The sequence below is a fragment of the Cherax quadricarinatus genome, chromosome 13 (assembly GCF_038502225.1).
Source record: "Cherax quadricarinatus isolate ZL_2023a chromosome 13, ASM3850222v1, whole genome shotgun sequence".
NCBI lineage: Eukaryota > Metazoa > Arthropoda > Malacostraca > Decapoda > Parastacidae > Cherax > Cherax quadricarinatus.
In genome coordinates, this window is record NC_091304.1 from 42,568,184 (window position 1) to 42,590,112 (window position 21,929).

The 21,929-nt window shown below is 40.3% G+C and overlaps 2 protein-coding genes across 8 annotated transcripts in view; one reads left to right on the forward strand and one right to left on the reverse strand.

Moving 5' to 3' along the window:
- LOC128688548 (EEF1A lysine methyltransferase 2) overlaps positions 1-21,929 on the forward strand; it is a 332,797-nt gene that overhangs the window by 309,449 nt on the left and 1,419 nt on the right. The window lies entirely within an intron of this gene.
- LOC128688547 (UBX domain-containing protein 7) overlaps positions 1-21,929 on the reverse strand; it is a 181,154-nt gene that overhangs the window by 120,426 nt on the left and 38,799 nt on the right. For 2 of the 3 annotated variants that reach the window (XM_053776388.2, XM_053776387.2), the window contains exons 2-4: positions 14,530-14,681; positions 5,825-5,972; positions 3,801-3,967 (exon numbers count right to left, since the gene is read on the reverse strand). In XM_053776388.2, the coding sequence (XP_053632363.2) occupies positions 3,801-3,967; positions 5,825-5,972; positions 14,530-14,681 (467 nt within the window). Of the gene's footprint in view, positions 1-3,800; positions 3,968-5,824; positions 5,973-14,525; positions 14,682-21,929 lie in introns of those variants that run through there. The other variant, XM_053776389.2, reaches the window with a different exon arrangement.

Below are 21,929 nucleotides of genomic sequence, written 5' to 3' on the forward strand. Positions count from 1 at the left end.
TTTGTTTCACTTAAAGCCAGGACATCCAGTTTCTTCTCATTCATAACATCCACAATCATCTCTTTCTTATCATTTGCACAACATCCACGCACATTCAGACTTCAGATATTACTGGTATAACAGACCTGTTTCAACCTGAAAGATAGAGAAATGCCTTCTGAATGCAACATACAGGGTTATAAACTATTCCACACTGATAGGGTCAATAGGAAGGGTGGTGGAGTGGCGATGTATGTCAGAGAAAATTTAAATTGTCTTAGACATGATGTAAGATTAGATACATCGAGCACCGAATCTGTTTGGCTACAGTTTCTCGAGGGACGTGACAAATTAATTTTGGGAGTGATTTATAGGCCCCAAACCTTGATATGGAGTGCAGTAAGCTGTTATGGGATGAAATTCATAAGGCATCCAGATATGAGATTTTAACTTTAGACAAATTGATTGGAACAATATGACAGGAAATTTTGAGTCTAATGATTTTCTTGATACGGTTCAGGATTGCGTTTTAGAACAGGTTGTGACAGAACCAACTAGAGGAAACAATCTGCTTGACTTGGTTCTTGCCAACAAAGAGTCACAAATTGAGGTTAATGATGAGCTTGGGGAAAGCGATCACAAATCACTTAGTTTCAATATATCATGGAATTACCCAGATAACTGCAATCAAATCTCTGTCCCAGATTTTCGCTTGGCCGACTTCATGGGACTGAAAAATTACCTGGGTGAGCCAAATTGGGATTTCCTGACTATGGGTCAGGTAGGTGATCTTCGTTGCCAGTATGACGTTTTTCAGAGCATAGTTCTAGCTGCCCAGACAACTTTTGTTCCGAGTAGGGAAATTAGATCTAACAAGAATGACCCCAAATGGATGAACAATAGATTAAAACATCTCACTGGTCAAAAGAGAGGCATATATAGGCATATCAAAAGAGGGGATGGGCAGTTAAGAAATCAATATATTCAATTAGAGAGAGAAATAAAGAAAGGAATAAGAAAAGCAAAATGGGATTATGAGGCTAAGGTCGCAAGGGATTCAAAGACTAACCCAAAAGGGTTCTTTCAGGTATACAGAAGTAAGATTAGGGACAAGATAGGCCCACTTAAGAGTAACTCTGGTCAGATCACTGACAGTGATAAGGATATGTGTGAAATTCTCAACACCTACTTCCTCTCAGTTTTACCCAGGAAAATACTTGCGATATTCCTGTAATAATAGATTATGTAGAACAGGATGATAATAAACTATGCACAATTGCAGTAACTAGTGACATGGTCCTCAGACAAATAGAGAAACTAAAACCTAACAAATCCCCTGGCACTGATGAACTGTTTGCAAGGGTGTTAAAGGAATGAAAAGAAGAACTTAGCATACCTTTGGCTAATCTTTTTAACATATCACTACAAACCGGCATAGTGCCTGACAAGTGGAATATGGCAAATATAATACCTATTTACAAGGCAACTGACAGGTCCTTGGCTTCGAACTGTAGACCAATAAGCCTGACCTCCATAGTGGGAAAATTTATGGAATCAATAATTGCCGAAGCAATTCGTAGCCATCTTGATAGGCACAGACTGATTAATGAATCTCAACACGGTTTTACAAAGGGGCGTTCCTGTCTTACGAATTTACTAACATTTTTCACTAAGGTGTTTGAGGAGGTAGATCATGGTAATGAATACGATATTGTGTATATGGACTTCAGTAAGGCTTTCGATAGAGTTCCACATAAGAGGTTATTGAGGAAACTTAAGGCACACGGAATAGGAGGAGAAATTTTTTCCTGGGTAGAGGCATGGCTGACAAATAGGCAGCAGTGTGTTTGCATAAATGGAGAGAAATCAGAATGGGGGCACGTCACAAGCGGTGTTCCTCAGGGGTCAGTGTTGGGCCCGCTGTTGTTCACAATTTACATAAACGACATAGATGAGGGAATAAATAGCGACATAAGCAAATTTGCTGATGACACCAAAATAGGCCGTCCAATTCATTCTGATGAGGACACTAGAGCACTCCAGGATAATTTGAATAGACTGATGCAAGGGTCGGAGAAATGGCAGATGTAGTTTAATACAGACAAATGCAAAGTTCTAAATGTTGGACAGGAAAATAACCATGCGACATATAAACTAAACAATGCAGATCTTAATGCTACTGATTGCGAAAAGGGTTTAGGAGTTCTGGTTAGCAGTAATCTAAAACCAAGACAACAGTGCATTAGTGTTCGCAATAAAGCTAACAGAATTCTTGGCTTCATATCTAGAAGTATAAATAATAAAAGTCCTCAGGTTGTTCTTCAACTCTATATATCCTTGGTTAGGCCTCATTTAGACTATGCTGCTCAGTTTTGGTCACCGTATTACAGAATGGATATAAATGCTCTGGAAAACGTACAGAGGTGGATGACAAAGATGATCTCATGTATCAGACATCTTCCTTATGAGGATAGACTGAGGGCCCTGAATCTGCACTCTCTCGAAAGGTGTAGAATTAGGGGGATATGATAGAGGTGTATAAATGGAAAACAGGAATAAATAAAGGGGATGTAAATAGCGTGCTGAAAATTTCCAGCCAAGACAGGACTTGCAGCAATGGTTTCAAGTTGGAAAAATTCAGATTCAGGAAGGTTATAGGAAAGCACTGGTTTGGTAATAGAGTTGTGGATGAGTGGAACAAACTCCCAAGTACAGTTATTGAGGCTAAAATGTCGTGTAGTTTTAAAAAAGTTTGATAAATACACGAGTGGGTGTGGGTGGGTGTGAGTTGGACCTGACTAGCTTGTGCTGCTGGGTCTGGTGCCGTGCTCCTTCCTTGAGTGAGGTGACCAGACTGGGTGGGGCACTGGGTTAATCTGGGGGAGGGGGGGTCAGTAGGCCTGCTGCAGTGTTCCTTCTTTATGTTCTTATATGATTCTAAACTGTTGTATTCTGGGAAACTCTGCAAAAACAGTGATTATATGTAAGTGAGGTGAAAGTGTTGAATGATGATGATGAAAGTATTTTCTTTTTGGGGATTTTCTTCCTTTTTGGGTCACCCGGCCTCGGTGGGAAACGGCCGACTTGTATATAAAAAAAAAAAAAAATCTACAAGCACAGTATAGCACTGTCTGGATTTTTTGGGGTTATCCTAGGTAATTTACACTATGTACAATAATTGTATTTGTGTACCTGTGGGACAGAGATAAGCAGACGGAGATAGAGACAGCCAAAGTCCATCAGCCAGCCAGCCAGCCTGCCAAACACGTATTACACATTCCAGAATTGTTTCTCTTTACTTAGGGCATAGGTTATAGGACATTCTGGCAGGATGACATTACCAGTGGTATCAAAATTGAAAGGAAGTTGCACAAATGTTGCACATGGGTCATTAGCAAGGTTTTTTATATTTCTTCGACCACATCACTTTCCTCTTAAAAGGGGAGTGTAATACGACATGACACGACATCAGTGAATCCCTGGTGTTTGCCATACTGTTTGCTCTAGCTGGTGCTCAAACTGGTGCTCCCACAAGGCACTAAGTGGTCTCAGATTTTTTTTAATACTGCATACACCGTGTGTTAAGATCCATTCTATACTGACCAGGCATCTCAGACCAATCATGCCAAATTTGGAGGCAGGAAAAATAAAATGTTGGTCTACATTCGGAGCACTAGTGGTAACAACACAGATCTACGTTTGGACAGTTAAAGGGTTAAAATAAAATAGTGAACTACTCTACCTTATCTATCAAAAACAAAATTCATATTAAAGACTCCCTTTTCAAACAAAGGCAAGGCATTTCCACAACAATGACTTACAGCCTGGAATGTGCCTCGATATATGAGATCAATAGGTGGTCTGAAGAGATCTTCTAAGGTCTTCATCTTTCGACGACTACGATGGGCGGATACAACACGAGTACTGCTCGTGGAGGCTCCCGATGCTGCTGCTGCAGCACTTGCTAGTAATGCCTCCTCTTGACGCTCTATAAATAATTGAATATCTTTATTAAATAAAACCTGTGGAAAATTGGTACAGCACATACTGACATCAATGTAGTGTATTTTCAATCAGCATTTTGATAGTTTTAAAAAAACAATGCTGAACATTACTATGTTAAATCACCTTGAGTAAAATAAGGCAAGTACAGTAAAATCGCCACAAAACTGACTAATAGGGGAGGGGGGACAAGGTGTCCGCTTAAGTAAAAATCCTTTATATTTAAAGATTCCATAAAATGCATGAACCCTTTAAACATTATAGTAAGGAAGAGACCAGATGCACCGAAGATGTTATATTTGAGAGCAGTGTGTGCAGTGAATATTGTTCAGTGAATATGAAGATAAAGATTAGAAGACAGTGTGGTTAACACTACACTAATGGGAAATTGCAGAGGTGGTTTGGGAATTTAGAGATGGAGTAGAACAGGATAACCAAGAGGGTGTATAAATCTGGAGTGGAAGGAAGGAGAGTTAGGAGTCATCCTAAGGAGGATTGGAGGAGTAAGAGAGGTTACTAGTGCTAAGGGTTTGAGTACCCACCCGGCTAGTGTTGAGTATGTTAGATTGAAGTGAATGAAGACAAGTAATTTTATGGCTTGACATGCTGCTGAAGTGTGAACAAGGTAACATTTATGTAGGGATTCAGAAAACCTTGTTAGTTCAAGTACTGGAGGTGAGAAATACACCATTTCCAAAAGGATGGGAATGTTGCAATTCGGAAGATTATTTGAATTGTGATGTCTGCACTGCTGGCTGGACAGTTACTGAGTGAATGACTTTTTTTTTTTTTTGGGGGGGGGGGGGCACCCTTTCCCTTAAAAAAAAAAAGACGATGACGACAAAGGAGCACCAAAACCCTCAGGGGTTATACAGCACCTGGGGAATGGGAGGTAAAAAGGTTTGATCCAAGGAAGGGGGAGAATAAACTGTCATGAAATCATAACATGATTGTAAACAAACGACAGCACAGGTGGGGCTCAAACTCACAGTGAGTTGTAACACTCCAGGTCAGTGGATAACTGAAACCACAGATACCGAATCAGTGGATATGGGGGGTTCTACTGTATCACCTAATTTTGTACCTTTTATACTTAATGGAAATAAAAATTTTTGTACTGATTTTTTTATAATACAGTGGACCCCCGCATAACGATTACCTCCGAATGCGACCAATTATGTAAGTGTATTTATGTAAGTGCGTTTGTACGTGTATGTTTGGGGGGTCTGAAATGGACTAATCTACTTCACAATATTTCTTATGGGAACAAATTCGGTCAGTACTGGCACCTGAACATACTTCTGGAGTGAAAAAATATCGTTAACCGGGGGTCCACTGTACAGATCTGTTTAGTAAAACAGTCATTGCTACAAATTTGCTAAAGCTACTCTTGTAAAGGTCCCACAAAACTAAAAACAAAAAATACAAAATTGAGTCTGCATACTGTAACAAAATTTTGTTCCGATATGTATTTACTAGTTTCACACCATAACTTTAATACATCACTAATCTGGTTATAAGACAGAATGACCAAAATTACAGAGATTTGGGCTTGGGATACACTGAACTAGAAAACCTTAATCTAATCTAAGCTATTCCCTGGTTGCCCATCAGTAAAAACAATGGATAATCAAAATCCACAAATAAGGAAGCCTGGTTGATCAGGCCTTGATTCACCAGAACGTCTGGTCTGGGACCCCCAGAAGCATCCTTCAGGTATCCATCAGGTGAATTTGTAAGAACGACTGTGCAGCACTGTATGTAGTGTATCTGGTATTCATGTGCATAAACATTTATTTATTTCCTTATGTTTTCTTCTGATGCAAGAAATAAAAATACTTACTAGTTTCTGCTTCAAAGTCACGAAACTTATCAAACACGGATCGTGCCATTCTGCGCCTCCCACGAAATGAGAAAGCAAGTTCATCCGGGCCCTCCACAAGTACTTCTTGCTTCTGTGGTATGGGAGCACGCACAGTACCTTCATCACCCTAATGAGAAGATAAAAATAGATGTCTTAAGATCCAGAAAGGGTAGTGAAGAGCTTACTCAATTATACTAGTATACTTGTATATAAGTACTGCACAGTGAATTAAATAATTTACTGTATATTGCAGTATATTACAAAATCGTATTTGCTAGATACAGTTGCTCCTTAATTATTCTGCCTCCATTCATCTGGAATAACTGTTAACTGTCCACTGTCTGGTTGAATGTGGGTCAGTCTGAATGAAGGTGAATATTTTTATACAAAAACCACTGAAACAATCAGTGTTGTAGTACATGGAATGTTGAAGGTGGTATCTAAAGGGAAGTACAGTGGACCCCCGGTTAACGATTTTAATCCGTGCAAGAGGGATAATTGTTATGCGAAATAATCGTTATGCGAATGAATTTTCCCCATAAGAAATAATGGAAATAAAATTAATCCGTGCAAGACGCCCAAAAGTATGAAAAAAATTTTTTTTTACCACATGAAATGTTAATTTTAATACACACAAACTGAAAAAGGCATGCACAATTAAATGACACTTACTTTTATTGAAGATCTGGTGATGATTGATGGGATGGGAGGAGGGGAGAGCATTATCTTCTTACTGTTTAGAAGGGGAATCCCCTTCCATTAGGACTTGAGGTAGTAAGTCCTTTTCTGGGGTTACTTCCCTTCTTTTTTTAATGCCACTAGGGCCAGCTTCAGAGTCACTAGACTTCTTTCGCACAAGATATCTGTCCATAGTGGCCTGTACCTCTCGTTCCTTTATGACTTGCCTAAAGTGTTTCACAACATTGTCAGTGTAATAATCACCAGCACGGCTTGCAATAGCTGTGTGAGGGTGATTTTCATCCATGAAGGTTTGCACTTCAAGCCACTTAGCACAGATTTCCTTTATCTTTGTAGTAGGCAACTTCTTCAATTTCTCTCTCCCCTCCTCTGAACCAGTTTCCCCAGGTCTGGCCTCTTGCTCTTGAAGTTGATCTATCAGCTCATCAGTGGTTAGTTCTTCATTGTCCTCCTCCACCAACTCTTCCACATCCTCCCCACTAACCTCCAACCCCAAGGACTTTCCCAATGCCACAATGGATTCCTCAACTGGCACAGGATTCTCAGGGTTAGCCTCAAACCCTTCAAAATCCCTTTTGTCTACACATTCTGGCCACAGTTTCTTCCAAGCAGAGTTCAAGGTCCTCTTAGTCACTTCCTCCCAAGCCTTACCTATAAGGTTTACACAATTGAGGATATTAAAGTGATCTCTCCAAAACTCTCTTAGAGTCAGTTGAGTTTCTGAGGTCATTACAAAGCACCTTTCAAACAGAGCTTTTGTGTACAGTTTCTTGAAGTTGGAAATAACCTGCTGGTCCATGGGCTGCAGGAGAGGCGTGGTATTAGGAGGCAAAAACTTCACCTTAATGAAGCTCATGTCCCCATAAAGTCGCTCTGCCACGTCTGTAGGATGACCAGGGGCATTGTCTAACACCAGGAGGCACTTAAGTTCTAATTTCTTTTCAGTTAGGTAATTTTTCACATTGGGGGCAAATGCATGGTGTAACCAGTTATAGAAAAATTCCCTAGTGACCCATGCCTTACTGTTTGCCCTCCACAGCACACACAAATTATCCTTGAGGACATTCTTTTGCCTGAACGCTCTGGGAGTTTCAGAGTGATACACTAATAAAGGCTTCACTTTGCAATCACCAGTAGCATTGGCACACATCAACAAAGTAAGCCTGTCTTTCATAGGCTTATGTCCTGGGAGTGCCTTTTCCTCCTGAGTAATGTAGGTCCTGCTTGGCATTTTCTTCCAGAACAGGCCTGTTTCATCACAATTAAACACTTGTTCAGGTTTCAGTCCTTCAGTTTCTATGTACTCCTTGAATTCCTGCACATATTTTTCAGCCGCTTTGTGGTCCGAACTGGCAGCCTCACCATGCCTTATCACACTATGGATGCCACTAAGCTTCTTAAATCTCTCAAACCAACCTTTGCTGGCCTTAAATTCACTCACATCATCACTAGTTGCAGGCATTTTTTTAATTAAATCCTCATGCAACTTCCTAGCCTTTTCACATATGATCGCTTGAGAGATGCTATCTCCTGCTAGCTGTTTTTCATTTATCCACACCAATAAGAGTCTCTCAACATCTTCCATCACTTGCGATCTTTGTTTCGAAAACACAGTTGAACCTTTGGCAAGAAGAGCTTCCTTGATTGTCTTTCTGGTGCCCACAATAGTAGCGATGGTTGATTGGGGTTTCTTGTACAGCTTGACTAGGTCGGCTATACGCACTCCACTTTCATACTTATCAATTATCTCTTTCTTCATTTCTATAGTAATTCTTACCCTTTGAGGTGTAGGGTTGGCACTAGAAGCTTTCTTGGGGCCCCTGGTCACTTATTTTCCAGAAACAGCACCGAAAATACTGTAATAATACGAAATATTCCGAGTGTATGCTTGGATGTTACCGCGGAGGCTGGCTGGTAAACAATGGGACGGCCGGCACATGTGAGGCTGGCTGAGGGCACATTGGACGCGTCTCGGACGAAAATCGGTAAGCGGGTTTTTAATCGGTATGCGCGGCAAAAATTTTGCGATAAAAGTAATCGGTATGCGGAAAAATCGCTATGTGATGCCATCGTTATGCGGGGGTCCACTGTACAGTGTCTACACTCTGAAGGAGGGGTGTTAATGTTGCAGATTTATAACTGTAGTGTAAAGGACCCCTCTGGCAAGACAGTAATGGAGTGAACGATGATGAAAGTTTTTTTCTTTTTCAGGCCAACCTGCCTTATTGGGAATCGGCCAATGTGTTAATAAATAAAAAATCTTTTATAGAGATCCTTTTAATGAGAAAATTTAGCAATTTCACCCAGATTTTTCAAAATAAACAGCTTTATAAACTTATTATGTTGAATCCACTATTCAGCTCAAGATGAACAAGTACATATAACAACCATCTTTTTCTGGACACACTGCTCACAAAGAGTATTATTATTATAAAGAAATGAAGCACTAAACCTATGAGAGTCATACAGTGCAGTGCTCATCAAGAAAGATGACAAATTTGCTTTAAAACTGTAAGACTCAACATACAAAACAGACCTCAAATACTAGTGATATTCCTGAAATAATAGATTATGTAGAATAGGATGATGATAAACTATGTACGATTGCGGTAACTAGTGACAGTCCTCAGACAAATAGAGAAACTAAAACCTAACAAATCCCCAGGCCTTGATGAACTGTTTGCAAGGGTGTTAAAGGAATGTAAAGAGGAACTTAGCATATCTTTGGCTAATCTTTTTAACATATCACTACAAACTGGCATAGTGCCTGATAAGTGGAAAATGGCAAATGTAACACCTATTTACAAGGCAGGTGACAGGTCCTTGGCTTCGAACTATAGACCAGTAAGCCTTACCTCCATAGTGGGAAAATTTATGGAATCAATAATTACCAAAGCAATTCATAGCCATCTTGACAGGCACAGATTGATTAATGAATCTCAACATGGATTTACAAAGGGGCGTTCCTGTCTTACGAATTTACTAACTTTTTTCACTAAGGTGTTTGAGGAGGTAGATCATGATAATGAATATGATATTGTGTATATGGACTTCAGTAAGGCTTTCGATAGAGTTCCACACCAGAGGCTATTGAGGAAACTTAAGGCACATGGAATAAGAGGAGAAATTTTTTCCTGGGTAGAGGCATGGCTGACAAATAGACAGCAGAGTGTTTGCATAAATGGGGAGAAATCAGAATGGGGGCACGTCACCAGCGGTGTTCCTCAGGGGTCAGTGTTGGGCCCGTTGTTGTTCACAATTTACATAAACGACATAGATGAGGGAATAAATAGCGACATAAGCAAATTTGCTGATGACACCAAAATAGGCTGTCCAATTCATTCTAATGAGGACACTAGAGCACTCCAGTCTTAATTAATTATAGCCTCTCTTCACTTAATACAAGAGTTCCGTTCCTGAGACCACGTCATTAAACAAATTCGTGGCAAAATGAGGAGCATACTACAATGGTAGTGAGTTTGTGTCAGCCCTCTTTGATATTGTGTTAATATTGCCTTTGTACCATTTTTAACATATTTGGAATATTTTTAAATGTTTATACAGTAGAGTACTGTATATTGAAAAAACAGAATAGAGGAAATCAGCTCTTATATACATTATTTAGGTATGAATACTGGTCAGAAAGCCCGTCGTAAGTCTGAGGCATCGGTAAACGAGTCCATCGCTAAGTGAAGAGGAGATGTACTCATCTTGTCCCGTTATGTTTCTACTGTCACTAAGTAACTTCCTGTAACTTCATCACTATTCAATCACTCCACAAGATTGAAAATACTGAATCACTTTGAAATAATAAATCATACTTTTAAAACTGGACCACTCATACATTAGTTATCTTACTGTGCTATATATAATAGTTGGTAACTGCTAAAGAAATCCTACTTAACTGAAGAGCAGTGAATCAATTTGAAAAATTAAGGCATACTTTTAAAATACTGTTGTTCATTTAGCTACCTCTTGTTGTACATTTAATTGTAGTTAACTGGTAGTAGGTTGGTAGACAGCAACCACCCAGGGAGGTACTACCGTCCTGCCAAGTGAGTGTTAAACGAAGCCTGTGATTGTTTTACATGATGGTAGGATTGCTGATGTCTTTTGTCTGTCTCATAAATATGCAAGATTACAGGCATGTCTTGCTACTTCTACTTACACTTAGGTCACACTACACATACATGTACACATTTATTTATACACACTCATCTGAGTTTTCTTTGATTTTATCTTAATAGTTCTTGGTCTTATTAATTTTCCTTTTATATCCATGGGGAAGTGGAATAAGAATCTTTCCTCCGTAAGCCATGCGTGTTGTAAAAGTCAACTAAAATGCCGGGAACAATGGGCTAGTAACCCCTTTTCCTGTAAAGATTACTAAAAAGAATAAGAAGAAGAAAATTGTCAAAGTGGGAAGTCTGAATGTGCGTGGATGTTGTGCAGATGATAAGAAAGAGATGATTGTGGATGTTATGAATGAGAAGAAGCTGGATGTCCTGGCTTTAAGTGAAACAAAGCTGAAGGGGGTGGGAGAGTTTCAGTGGAGAGGAATAAATGGGATTAGGTCAGGGGTTTCAAATAGAGTTAGAGCTAAAGAAGGAGTAGCAATAATGTTGAAGGATAAGCTATGGCAGGAAAAGAGGGACTATAAATGTATTAATTCAAGGATTATGTGGAGTAAAATAAAGATTGGATGTGAAAAGTGGGTTATAATAAGCGTGTATGCACCTGGAGAAGAGAGAAGTGTAGAGGAGAGAGAGAGATTTTGGGAAATGTTGAGTGAATGCGTGGGGAGTTTTGAATCAAGTGTGAGAGTAATGGTGGTTGGGGATTTTAATGCTAAAGTGGGTAAAAATGTTATGGAGGGAGTAGTAGGTAAATTTGGGGTGCCAGGGGTAAATGTAAATGGGGAGCCTTTAATTGAGCTATGTGTAGAAAGAAATTTGGTAATAAGTAATACATATTTTATGAAAAAGAGGATAAATAAATATACAAGGTATGATGTAGCACGTAATGAAAGTAGTTTATTAGATTATGTATTGGTGGATAAAAGGTTGATGGGTAGGCTCCAGGATGTACATGTTTATAGAGGGGCAACTGATATATCGGATCATTATTTAGTTGTAGCTACAGTTAGAGTAAGAGGTAGATGGGAAAAGAGGAAGGTGGCAACAACAAGTAAGAGGGAGGTGAAAGTGTATAAACTAAGGGAGGAGGAAGTTCGGGTGAGATATAAGCGACTATTGGCAGAAAGGTGGGCTAGTGCAAAGATGAGTAGTGGGGGGGTTGAAGAGGGTTGGAATAGTTTTAAAAATGCAGTATTAGAATGTGGGGCAGAAGTTTGTGGTTATAGGAGGGTGGGGGCAGGAGGAAAGAGGAGTGATTGGTGGAATGATGAAGTAAAGGGTGTGATAAAAGAGAAAAAGGTAGCTTATGAGAGGTTTTTACAAAGCAGAAGTGTTATAAGAAGAGCAGAGTATATGGAGAGTAAAAGAAAGGTAAAGAGAGTGGTGAGAGAGTGCAAAAGGAGAGCAGATGATAGAGTGGGAGAGGCACTGTCAAGAAATTTTAATGAAAATAAGAAAAAATTTTGGAGTGAGTTAAACAAGTTAAGAAAGCCTAGGGAAAATATGGATTTGTCAGTTAAAAACAGAGTAGGGGAGTTAGTAGATGGGGAGATGGAGGTATTGGGTAGATGGCGAGAATATTTTGAGGAACTTTTAAATGTTAAGGAAGAAACAGAGGCAGTAATTTCATGCACTGGTCAGGGAGGTATACCATCTTTTAGGAGTGAAGAAGAGCAGAATGTAAGTGTGGGGGAGGTACGTGAGGCATTACGTAAAATGAAAGGGGGTAAAGCAGCTGGAACTGATGGGATCATGACAGAAATGTTAAAAGCAGGGGGGGATATAGTGTTGGAGTGGTTGGTACTTTTGTTTAATAAATGTATGAAAGAGGGGAAGGTACCTAGGGATTGGCAGAGAGCATGTATAGTCCCTTTATATAAAGGGAAAGGGGACAAAAGAGACTGTAAAAATTATAGAGGAATAAGCTTACTGAGTATACCAGGAAAAGTGTACGGTAGGGTTATAATTGAAAGAATTAGAGGTAAGACAGAATGTAGGATTGCGGATGAGCAAGGAGGTTTTAGAGTGGGTAGGGGATGTGTAGATCAGGTGTTTACATTGAAGCATATATGTGAACAGTATTTAGATAAAGATAGGGAAGTTTTTATTGCATTTATGGATTTAGAAAAGGCATATGATAGAGTGGATAGAGGAGCAATGTGGCAGATGTTGCAAGTATATGGAATAGGTGGTAAGTTATTAAATGCTGTAAAGAGTTTTTATGAGGATAGTGAGGCTCAGGTTAGGGTGTGTAGAAGAGAGGGAGACTACTTCCCGGTAAAAGTAGGTCTTAGACAGGGATGTGTAATGTCACCATGGTTGTTTAATATATTTATAGATGGGGTTGTAAAGGAAGTAAATGCTAGGGTGTTTGGGAGAGGGGTGGGATTAAATTATGGGGAATCAAATTCAAAATGGGAATTGACACAGTTACTTTTTGCTGATGATACTGTGCTTATGGGAGATTCTAAAGAAAAATTGCAAAGGTTAGTGGATGAGTTTGGGAATGTGTGTAAAGGTAGAAAGTTGAAAGTGAACATAGAAAAGAGTAAGGTGATGAGGGTGTCAAATGATTTAGATAAAGAAAAATTGGATATCAAATTGGGGAGGAGGAGTATGGAAGAAGTGAATGTTTTCAGATACTTGGGAGTTGACGTGTCGGCGGATGGATTTATGAAGGATGAGGTTAATCATAGAATTGATGAGGGAAAAAAGGTGAGTGGTGCGTTGAGGTATATGTGGAGTCAAAAAACGTTATCTATGGAGGCAAAGAAGGGAATGTATGAAAGTATAGTAGTACCAACACTCTTATATGGGTGTGAAGCTTGGGTGGTAAATGCAGCAGCGAGGAGACGGTTGGAGGCAGCGGAGATGTCCTGTTTAAGGGCAATGTGTGGTGTAAATATTATGCAGAAAATTCGGAGTGTGGAAATTAGGAGAAGGTGTGGAGTTAATAAAAGTATTAGTCAGAGGGCAGAAGAGGGGTTGTTGAGGTGGTTTGGTCATTTAGAGAGAATGGATCACAGTAGAATGACATGGAAAGCATATAAATCTATAGGGGAAGGAAGGCGGGGTAGGGGTCGTCCTCGAAAGGGTTGGAGAGAGGGGGTAAAGGAGGTTTTGTGGGTAAGGGGCTTGGACTTCCAGCAAGCGTGCGTGAGCGTGTTAGATAGGAGTGAATGGAGACGAATGGTACTTGGGACCTGACGATCTGTTGGAGTGTGAGCAGGGTAATATTTAGTGAAGGGATTCAGGGAAACCGGTTATTTTCATATAGTCGGACTTGAGTCCTGGAAATGGGAAGTACAATGCCTGCACTTTAAAGGAGGGGTTTGGGATATTGGCAGTTTGGAGGGATATGTTGTGTATCTTTATATGTTTATGCTTCTAGACTGTTGTATTCTGAGCACCTCTGCAAAAACAGTGATAATGTGCGAGTGTGGTGAAAGTGTTGAATGATGATGAAAGTATTTTCTTTTTGGGGATTTTCTTTCTTTTTTGGGTCACCCTGCCTCGGTGGGAGACGGCCGACTTGTTGAAAAAAAAAAAAAAAAAAAAAAAAAAAAAAAAAAAACTGCACAAGGAAATCCCGTTTAATAATCTGTCTAGTTCTTCAGTAGTTCTTAAACATTAGGATTAATTGGCTCAAAATTCATTGCATGCTAGTAGCTTTCTTTTGTGCCTAACAATATTTTATTACATGCAAACTACATTATCTGTATAAAAAAATTGAATTTGATATCATTTTAAAAGCCAAGATCACAGGATGTGCTTAAAGTAGCACAATAAATTAAACACAGACAGACACAAAAAGAGTCTGTATATATTAGTTAAAGAAGGCTCACACACAGTCATGCCAAGTGAACCAGGTGAGGAGTGGTTGGTGGTAGCCGAGCTGGATGAAGAGGCTTCATGGACACCTTCCATGTGCATGTTAATTGCCATCTCCAGGTTGTTCCCACAAGCTTCCAAGAGACTGCTACCAAGTGACTTATCTGCACCTGAAATTTAACAAAGTTTTGTCTACTAATAAGTCTGAAATGTCTTCCTTATTGTAGATGGTGTGCAAAGTACTCATAACAAATGGCAAGAGACAAAAGAATAAATCAAGAGATGGAAAAAAAAAAGAAAGAATACACAGATATACATAAAATTCACTCATTTCTGTGCATATTATGTATACAGGACATCAATTCTAGTATTAATCCTGTACTAAAACTCTTGACAGCTGCAACAGAATTCATAAGCATAATGCTAAACAAAAATCTATGATATTCCCTGTGTCAGACTCAACCTGAGTAAAAGCACTGTGCATAAAAGGAACTAAAATGCCTGAAGATTCCAGAGACTTCCTACCTGCCAACCAGATCACAGCTCCTTACCTTAATGTGATCCTGACAACAATTTATTATGCAAAACCAAATCTGTAACCCTGTTTTTCATTCAATATTAACCCCTTGTCTTGTTCCATCTTTCCTTCAACTCTCATATACAGTGGACCCCCGGTTAACGAACTTTTTTCATTCCAGTAGTATGTTCAGGTGCCAGTACTGACCGAATTTTTTCCCATAAGGAATATTGTGAAGTAGATTAGTCAATTTCAGACCCCCAAACATACACATACAAACGCACTTACATAAATACACTTACATAATTGGTCGCATTTGGAGGTGATCGTTATGCGGGGGTCCACTGTATTGCTAGAAAGACATACACTATCTCATTCAAGAGATAAAGCAACTGGCTTTATTACCACTATAATTTTTATTAGAATTAATCTGAATCCCTGAACACTAAAAACTATAAAATTTATACATTTTTACTCTCGTGTACATTGCTAAGATTTTATATGTCCATATACAATGAGTCATTCTCACTGAATTAATTCTGTGAACATCATTAATGTCTTACATAAACATACATGTAAAATACTATTTCATCACATTCTGTAATAATACAGGTAGAGGCAGGTCCTGCTTACAAAGAAGGTTAAGTTCTGGGCTACTGCTGTAAAGTGAAACAGCCTTTTTTAACTTTCAAATGCATATAAAAACCTGATAACATGTTTACACTAGCATACGTTAAGCGAGCAATAGACCTAGACCTAAAAAATGCACATACAGTACACACATTACTTTAAAATATTTTTCTTCTTACCTTAGAGTGAGTGGTGAATATATTTATTGTACGAAATGAAGAATGAGTATAACTTCAAAGAGCTGTCAGAGCGAAACAACGCAAAACGAAATGCTGCAAAGCGGAGGCTCCCAGTACTGTTATTTTTATTACCATTTTGTTCTGATTTAACAGAATAATTTAATTTAAATATAGTACAATGTAAGCATTTTTATTCCCATGTACCCTGTTATGATTTTATCTGTTTCATATTCAAGTTTATTCTCTATAAGGGTTACAATGTGGGGTTTACAGGTTTTGGGTATTGTGTGGTTTACATGTTATAAAATACTAATTACAGAGGGGGCCACTAGGACACCTAGCATGGCTAGGCATTTCGGGCAGACTTAGATTAATTCTTAACATTAAATCCTTACAGATTATGGTATTAAGGCTAAGTGACTACATCATAATTTGTGAGTTTAGCAATATGAATGCTTTTGTTTTGGCACAATACAAAGTGTCTATATTGGAGTATCATAGGCAAACTTATGACTAGTTAGGATTTATTATTTTAAGATTAAGATTATTATTTCTGGGTTTATAGTCAGTGGGTAAGTGAGTGTAATTGTGAACCACCAGGTGGTTATCATGTAGTTATGTATATATGTGTGTGTGCTGCATGTTGCATGTGTGTGTGTGCATGTATGTGTGTACTCATCTAATTGTTGTTGCAGGGGTCGAGACTCGGCTCCTGGCCCTGCCTCTTCACTGAGTGCTACTAGGTCCTCTCTCTCCCTGCTCCATGAGCTTTATCATACCTCATCTTAAAGCTATGTATGGTTCCTGCCTCCACTACCTCATTTGCTAGGCTATTCCACTTCCTGACAACTCTATGACTGAAGAAATACTTCCTAACATCCCTTTGACTCATTTGAGTCTTCAACTTCCAAGTGTGACCCCTTGTTTCTGTGTCCCCTCTCTGGAACATCCTGTCTGTCCACCTTGTCTATTCCATGCAGTATTTTGTATGTCATTATCATGTCTCCCCTAACCCTCCTGTCCTCCAGTGTCATCTGGCCGATGTCCCTTAACCTTTCTTCGTAGGACATTCCCTTTAGCTCTAGAACTAACCTTGTCGCAAACCTTTGCACTTTCTCTAATTTCTTGACGTGCTTGATCAAGTGGGGGTTCCAAACAGGTGCTGCATACTCCAGTATGGGCCTGATGTACACGGTGTAGTGTCTTGAACAATTCCTTACTAAGGTATTGGAATGCTGTTCTCAGATTTGCCAGGTGCCCATATGCTACAGCAGTTATCTGGCCAATGTGTGCTTCCAGAGACATGCTCGGTGTTATATTCACCCCAAGATCTTAATCCTCGAGCGAGGTTTGCAGTCTTTGGCCACCCAGCCTATACTCTGTCTGCGGTCTTCTTTGCCCTTCCCCGATATTCACGACTTTGCATTTGGCGGGTTTAAATTCGAGAAGCCAGTTGCTGGACCAGGTGTCCAGCCTGTCCAGGTCTCTTTGAAGTCCTGCCTGATCCTCATCTGATTTGATTCTCCTCATTAACTTCACATCTTCAAACAAGGACACTTCTGAGTCTAACCCTTCCATCATGTCATTCACATATACCAAAAATAACACTGGTCCTAGGACTGACCCCTGTGGGACCCCGCTCCTGACAGGTACCCACTGTGATACCTCATCACATACCCCTGACTCACTGTTGCCTCCCTGTCAGGTATTCTCTGATTCATTGCAGTGCCCTTCTAGTTTCTGCACTAATCTCTCGTGAGGAACTGTGTCAAAGGCCTTCTTGCAGTCCAAGAAGATGCAATCACCCCACCCCTCTCTTTCATGTCTTACTTTATCATAAAACTCCAGAAATTTTGCAACACAGGATTTGCCCTCCATATCTCCATGCTGGTTGGCATTTATACTCTTGTTCCGTTCCAGGTGCTCCACCACTTTCCTGATAACCTTCTCCATGATTCTGTATATTATACACGTCAGTGACACTGGTCTATAGTTTAGTGCCTCTTTTCTGTCTCCTTTTATAAAAATGGGAACTACATTTGTCATGACTTAAGAAATCGTAATGACACGATTGCAAATAAACCATACCCCCGGCCGGGATTGAACCCGCCCAGTTTCAAGGGATGTGTTGAAGATTGTGGTTAGTGGCATACACAGCATTTCTGCTCCCCCTCTAAGGACCCATGGGGAGATGTTGTCCAGTCCCATTGCCTATGAGGTATCAAGGTCCCTTAGCAGCTTCTTCACCTCCTCCTCAGTTGTGTGTATGTCGTCCAACACTTGTTGGTATATTCCTTGTTGGCATCCCCCTCTGTTCTGTCCTCCCAGAGGCCTTCCTGTCTCCGCTGTACAGTGGACCCCTGCTTAACGATCACCTCCCAATGCGACCAATTATGTAAGTGTATTCATGTGTGTTTGTACGTGTATGTTTGGGGGTCTGAAATGGACTAATCTACTTCACAATATTCCTTATGGGCACAAATTCGGTCAGTACTGGCACCTGAACATACTTCTGGAATGAAAAAATATCGTTAACCGGGGGTCCACTGTACTTCCTTAAATCTCATGTTGAGCTCCTCACATACCTCTTGATCGTTTCTTGTGAGTTCCCCACCTTCTTTCCTCAGCCTGATCACCTGGTCTTTGACTGTTGTCTTCTTCCTAATGTGGCTATACAACAGTTTCGGGTCAGACTTGACTTTCGATGTTATGTCGTTTTCGTACTGTCGCTGGGCCTCCCTCCTCATCTGTGCATACTCATTTCTGGCTCTTCGACTAATCTCTATTTTCCTGGGTCCTTTGCCTCCTGTACCTTTTCCATTCTCTGGTGCACTTAGTTTTTGCCTCTCTACACCTTCGGGTAAACCAAGGACTCGCTTTGGTCTTCCCATTATTTCTATTGCCCTTGGGAACAACAAATCTTTCCTCTGCCTCCTTGCATTTTGTTGTTACATATTCCATCATCTTGATTACTGACTTTCCTACCAGTTCTCTGTCCCACTGAACCTCCTGCAGGAAGTTCCTAATACCTGTGTAGTCCCCCCTTTTATAGTTAGGCTTTTCCCATTCAATTCCTGTTACCCTCTCCACTTGTAACTCTACTATATAGTCAAAACTCAGAACCACGTAATCACTAGCTCCAAGGGGCCTCTCATAAGTGATGTCCTCAATGTCTGAACTGCTCAAGGTGAACACAAGGTCCAGTCTTGCTGGTTGAGCCTCCCCTCTCTCTCTGGTAGTGTCCCTGACATGTTGATGTATGATGTTTTTCAGTACCACATCCATCATCTTGGTTCTCCGTGTTTTGGGACCCCCATGTGGCTCCAGGTTTTCCCAATCTATCTCCCTGTGGTTGAAATCGCCCATAACCAGCAACTTTGCTCTGCTCGAGTGAGCTCTTCTTGCCAACTCAGCCAGTGTGTCCACCATCGCTTTGTTGTTCTCTTCGTATTCCTCTCTTGGCCTCCTGCAGTTCTGTGATGGATTATACATCACTCCAATGACTACTTTATGTTCCCCAGACAGAATTGTACCTACTATGTATTTCCTTTCTCCAATCTCGTCCATGCCTTCCATTTCCTCAAATCCTCATCGGTATTTTATGTGCAGTGCAACCCCTGCTCCCCTTCTACTCCTCTTATCTTTCCTCAGGATCTGATATCCTGGTGGGAAGATTGCATCTGTTATTGTCTCAGTGAGTTTTATTTCTGTGACTGCTATGATGTCTGGAGATTTCTCATCGATTCTTTCGTGCCTCTCCTCACATTTATTCATTGTTATTCCATCTGTGTTTGTGTACCAAACCTTCAGCTTCTTTTCTATCACTGTGGTCCTGGGAGAATATTGGGGCTGGGAGCCCTGGTGGGGGCCTATGGGGGGTTGTGTGGATGGGGTTTGTGATAAGGGGGGTGGGGTCAGAGTGCCCATAGGGGGGCAGCTGTAGGGGCGAGGTTTTGGATGGATGGAGAGAGAGTGAGAGAGTGTGAGTGTGTGGGGGGGAGGCTGAATAGGTAAAATTGGTCAATCAGCCAGAACTCATTTAAAATTAAGTCCTTCCTAAAATTTTCTCTTATACATTTAAAAATATATTTTTTCATTTATGTTAATGTAAAAATTAATAATTTTGAACCAAAAGAACCTTAGAAAACTTCCCTAACCTTATTATAACAAGTGCAATTTAGCCTAATCCAATTAAATATATTTTAGATAAGTTTACAATAGTTTAATACTAAACACATGCAATGAAATACATTTTTTTCGTTAGGCTCAGAATGATTTTTTGCGAAATTATTGCAGGTACAATTTTTGTTTGCCTTATTCGGCAAGAAGAGCATTGCTATTTAAGCCAAAATCTCAAGTTTTACCTATTCGGCATGGCATATACAGTAGGGCCCCACTTATATAAGAACATAAGAACATAAGAAAGGAGGAACACTGCAGCAGGCCTGTTGGCCCATACTAGGCAGGTCCTTTACAATTCATCCCACTAACAAACATTTGACCAACCCAATTTTCAGTGCTACCCAAGAAATAAGCTCTGATGTGCAAGTCCCACTCAAATCCAACCCCTCCCACTCATGTACTTATCCAACCTAAATTTGAAACTACCCAAAGTCCTAGCCTCAATAACTTTCACTGCAACTTTTAACTGTTTGCATGTGCACCCAGTCACTATATTTCTTTGTACAACTATGTATCATGTCCAAACAAAAAATAAATAAAAAAAATAAATAAATAAATAAATAGTTGGATTTTCCTGACATTTTCTAGATTGGTTAATTTTTGTCAGTGCACTTGGTCAAAGAGACAGGTTCCAAATCTGCATGCTGGAATCACTGTGAAAGGAGAAGACTCAATAGGCAGTGCAAAGTACCTCAAATAAAAAGCAGGGGCACAATGACACATTAAGAGAGAATTTACTGAGTGTCAGAGGTCCTTGGCACTCCCATGCCCTCCCTCTGTGCATAAGTGGAATTACCAACAAACCTCTGGCTGTCCTAAGGAGGTAACCCGACTAGTTCCTCAAATCAGTGCCTGACCAGCCAGGCTGTGGGACATATGTCAGGCTGCATGTGGAGAGCAGTAACAGCCCTATTGATCATGTCTTAATCCACTAGAGACCTGGTCAGGACCCAGGCTGCTAAGACACTGGCCTGAGGAAGCATCCTTCAAGTATTCAAGTATTTCAAGTGCAGGATAGGCTTCATGGACAGTCCATATTTTTCATTCATGTACTTTATTTGTAGTTCCTGGTTACTGACGAAACTGACTCAAGTTAGGTTTTCTCAGTTTCATCAAAACCCTCAAAATGAGTTAAACAATTCCTTTTGGTGGGCTTTTTGTGTGTGTGTGTGGGGGGGGGGGATAAGGATTGGTCAGTAGGGAAGGCTATGAGGAAGGTGTCATTTTCTAGGCGAAACTTTGAGTGTGATCATCAGCATTCTGCCATTACTATTGATGCTGGTTCTCCATCATCATCTTTTACCCAATGGCCTGATGATAAATGCTGGAGGGTATTGTAATAGTCATAAGTTTCATTCTCCCATGTGCATGTTATTTGTGTATTGATCCAGTCACAGCATTGTGTTCAGTAACTCGGTTGGTAGCACACACTGCTCACACATTGAGTGTTCATGGTTCGATCCCTGGCACGGGTCGAGACACTGGGCATCTTCCCTTGCACCTTCCGTCTTTGTTCACCTAGCAATAAGTAGGTGCCTGGGTGTTAGCTGACTGGTGTTGGTCACATCCTGGGGACAAAACTAACCTAAGGTGCCAGAAATGCTCTGCATAACCAGGAGCTTTCTATATAGTATGTCACTTAAGTCAACTTGGTCTGTACAAATTGTATCATGTACTCGTAGAAATAAAGATCATATTATTATTAATATTCTCAATGGTGATCAGGCCCTGATCCACCTAGAGGCCTGGTCATGGACCGGGCAGCAGGGACGTTGACCCCCCAGAACACCCTCCAGGTGTACTCCAGGTAATGTTCTGGCTAGGGTGCAACTTGCCTGGCAGTGATTTCTCTCCGATATTGTCAATACAGCTGCTCATCCAAGCTACTGTGCATATCATTTCATGTGAAA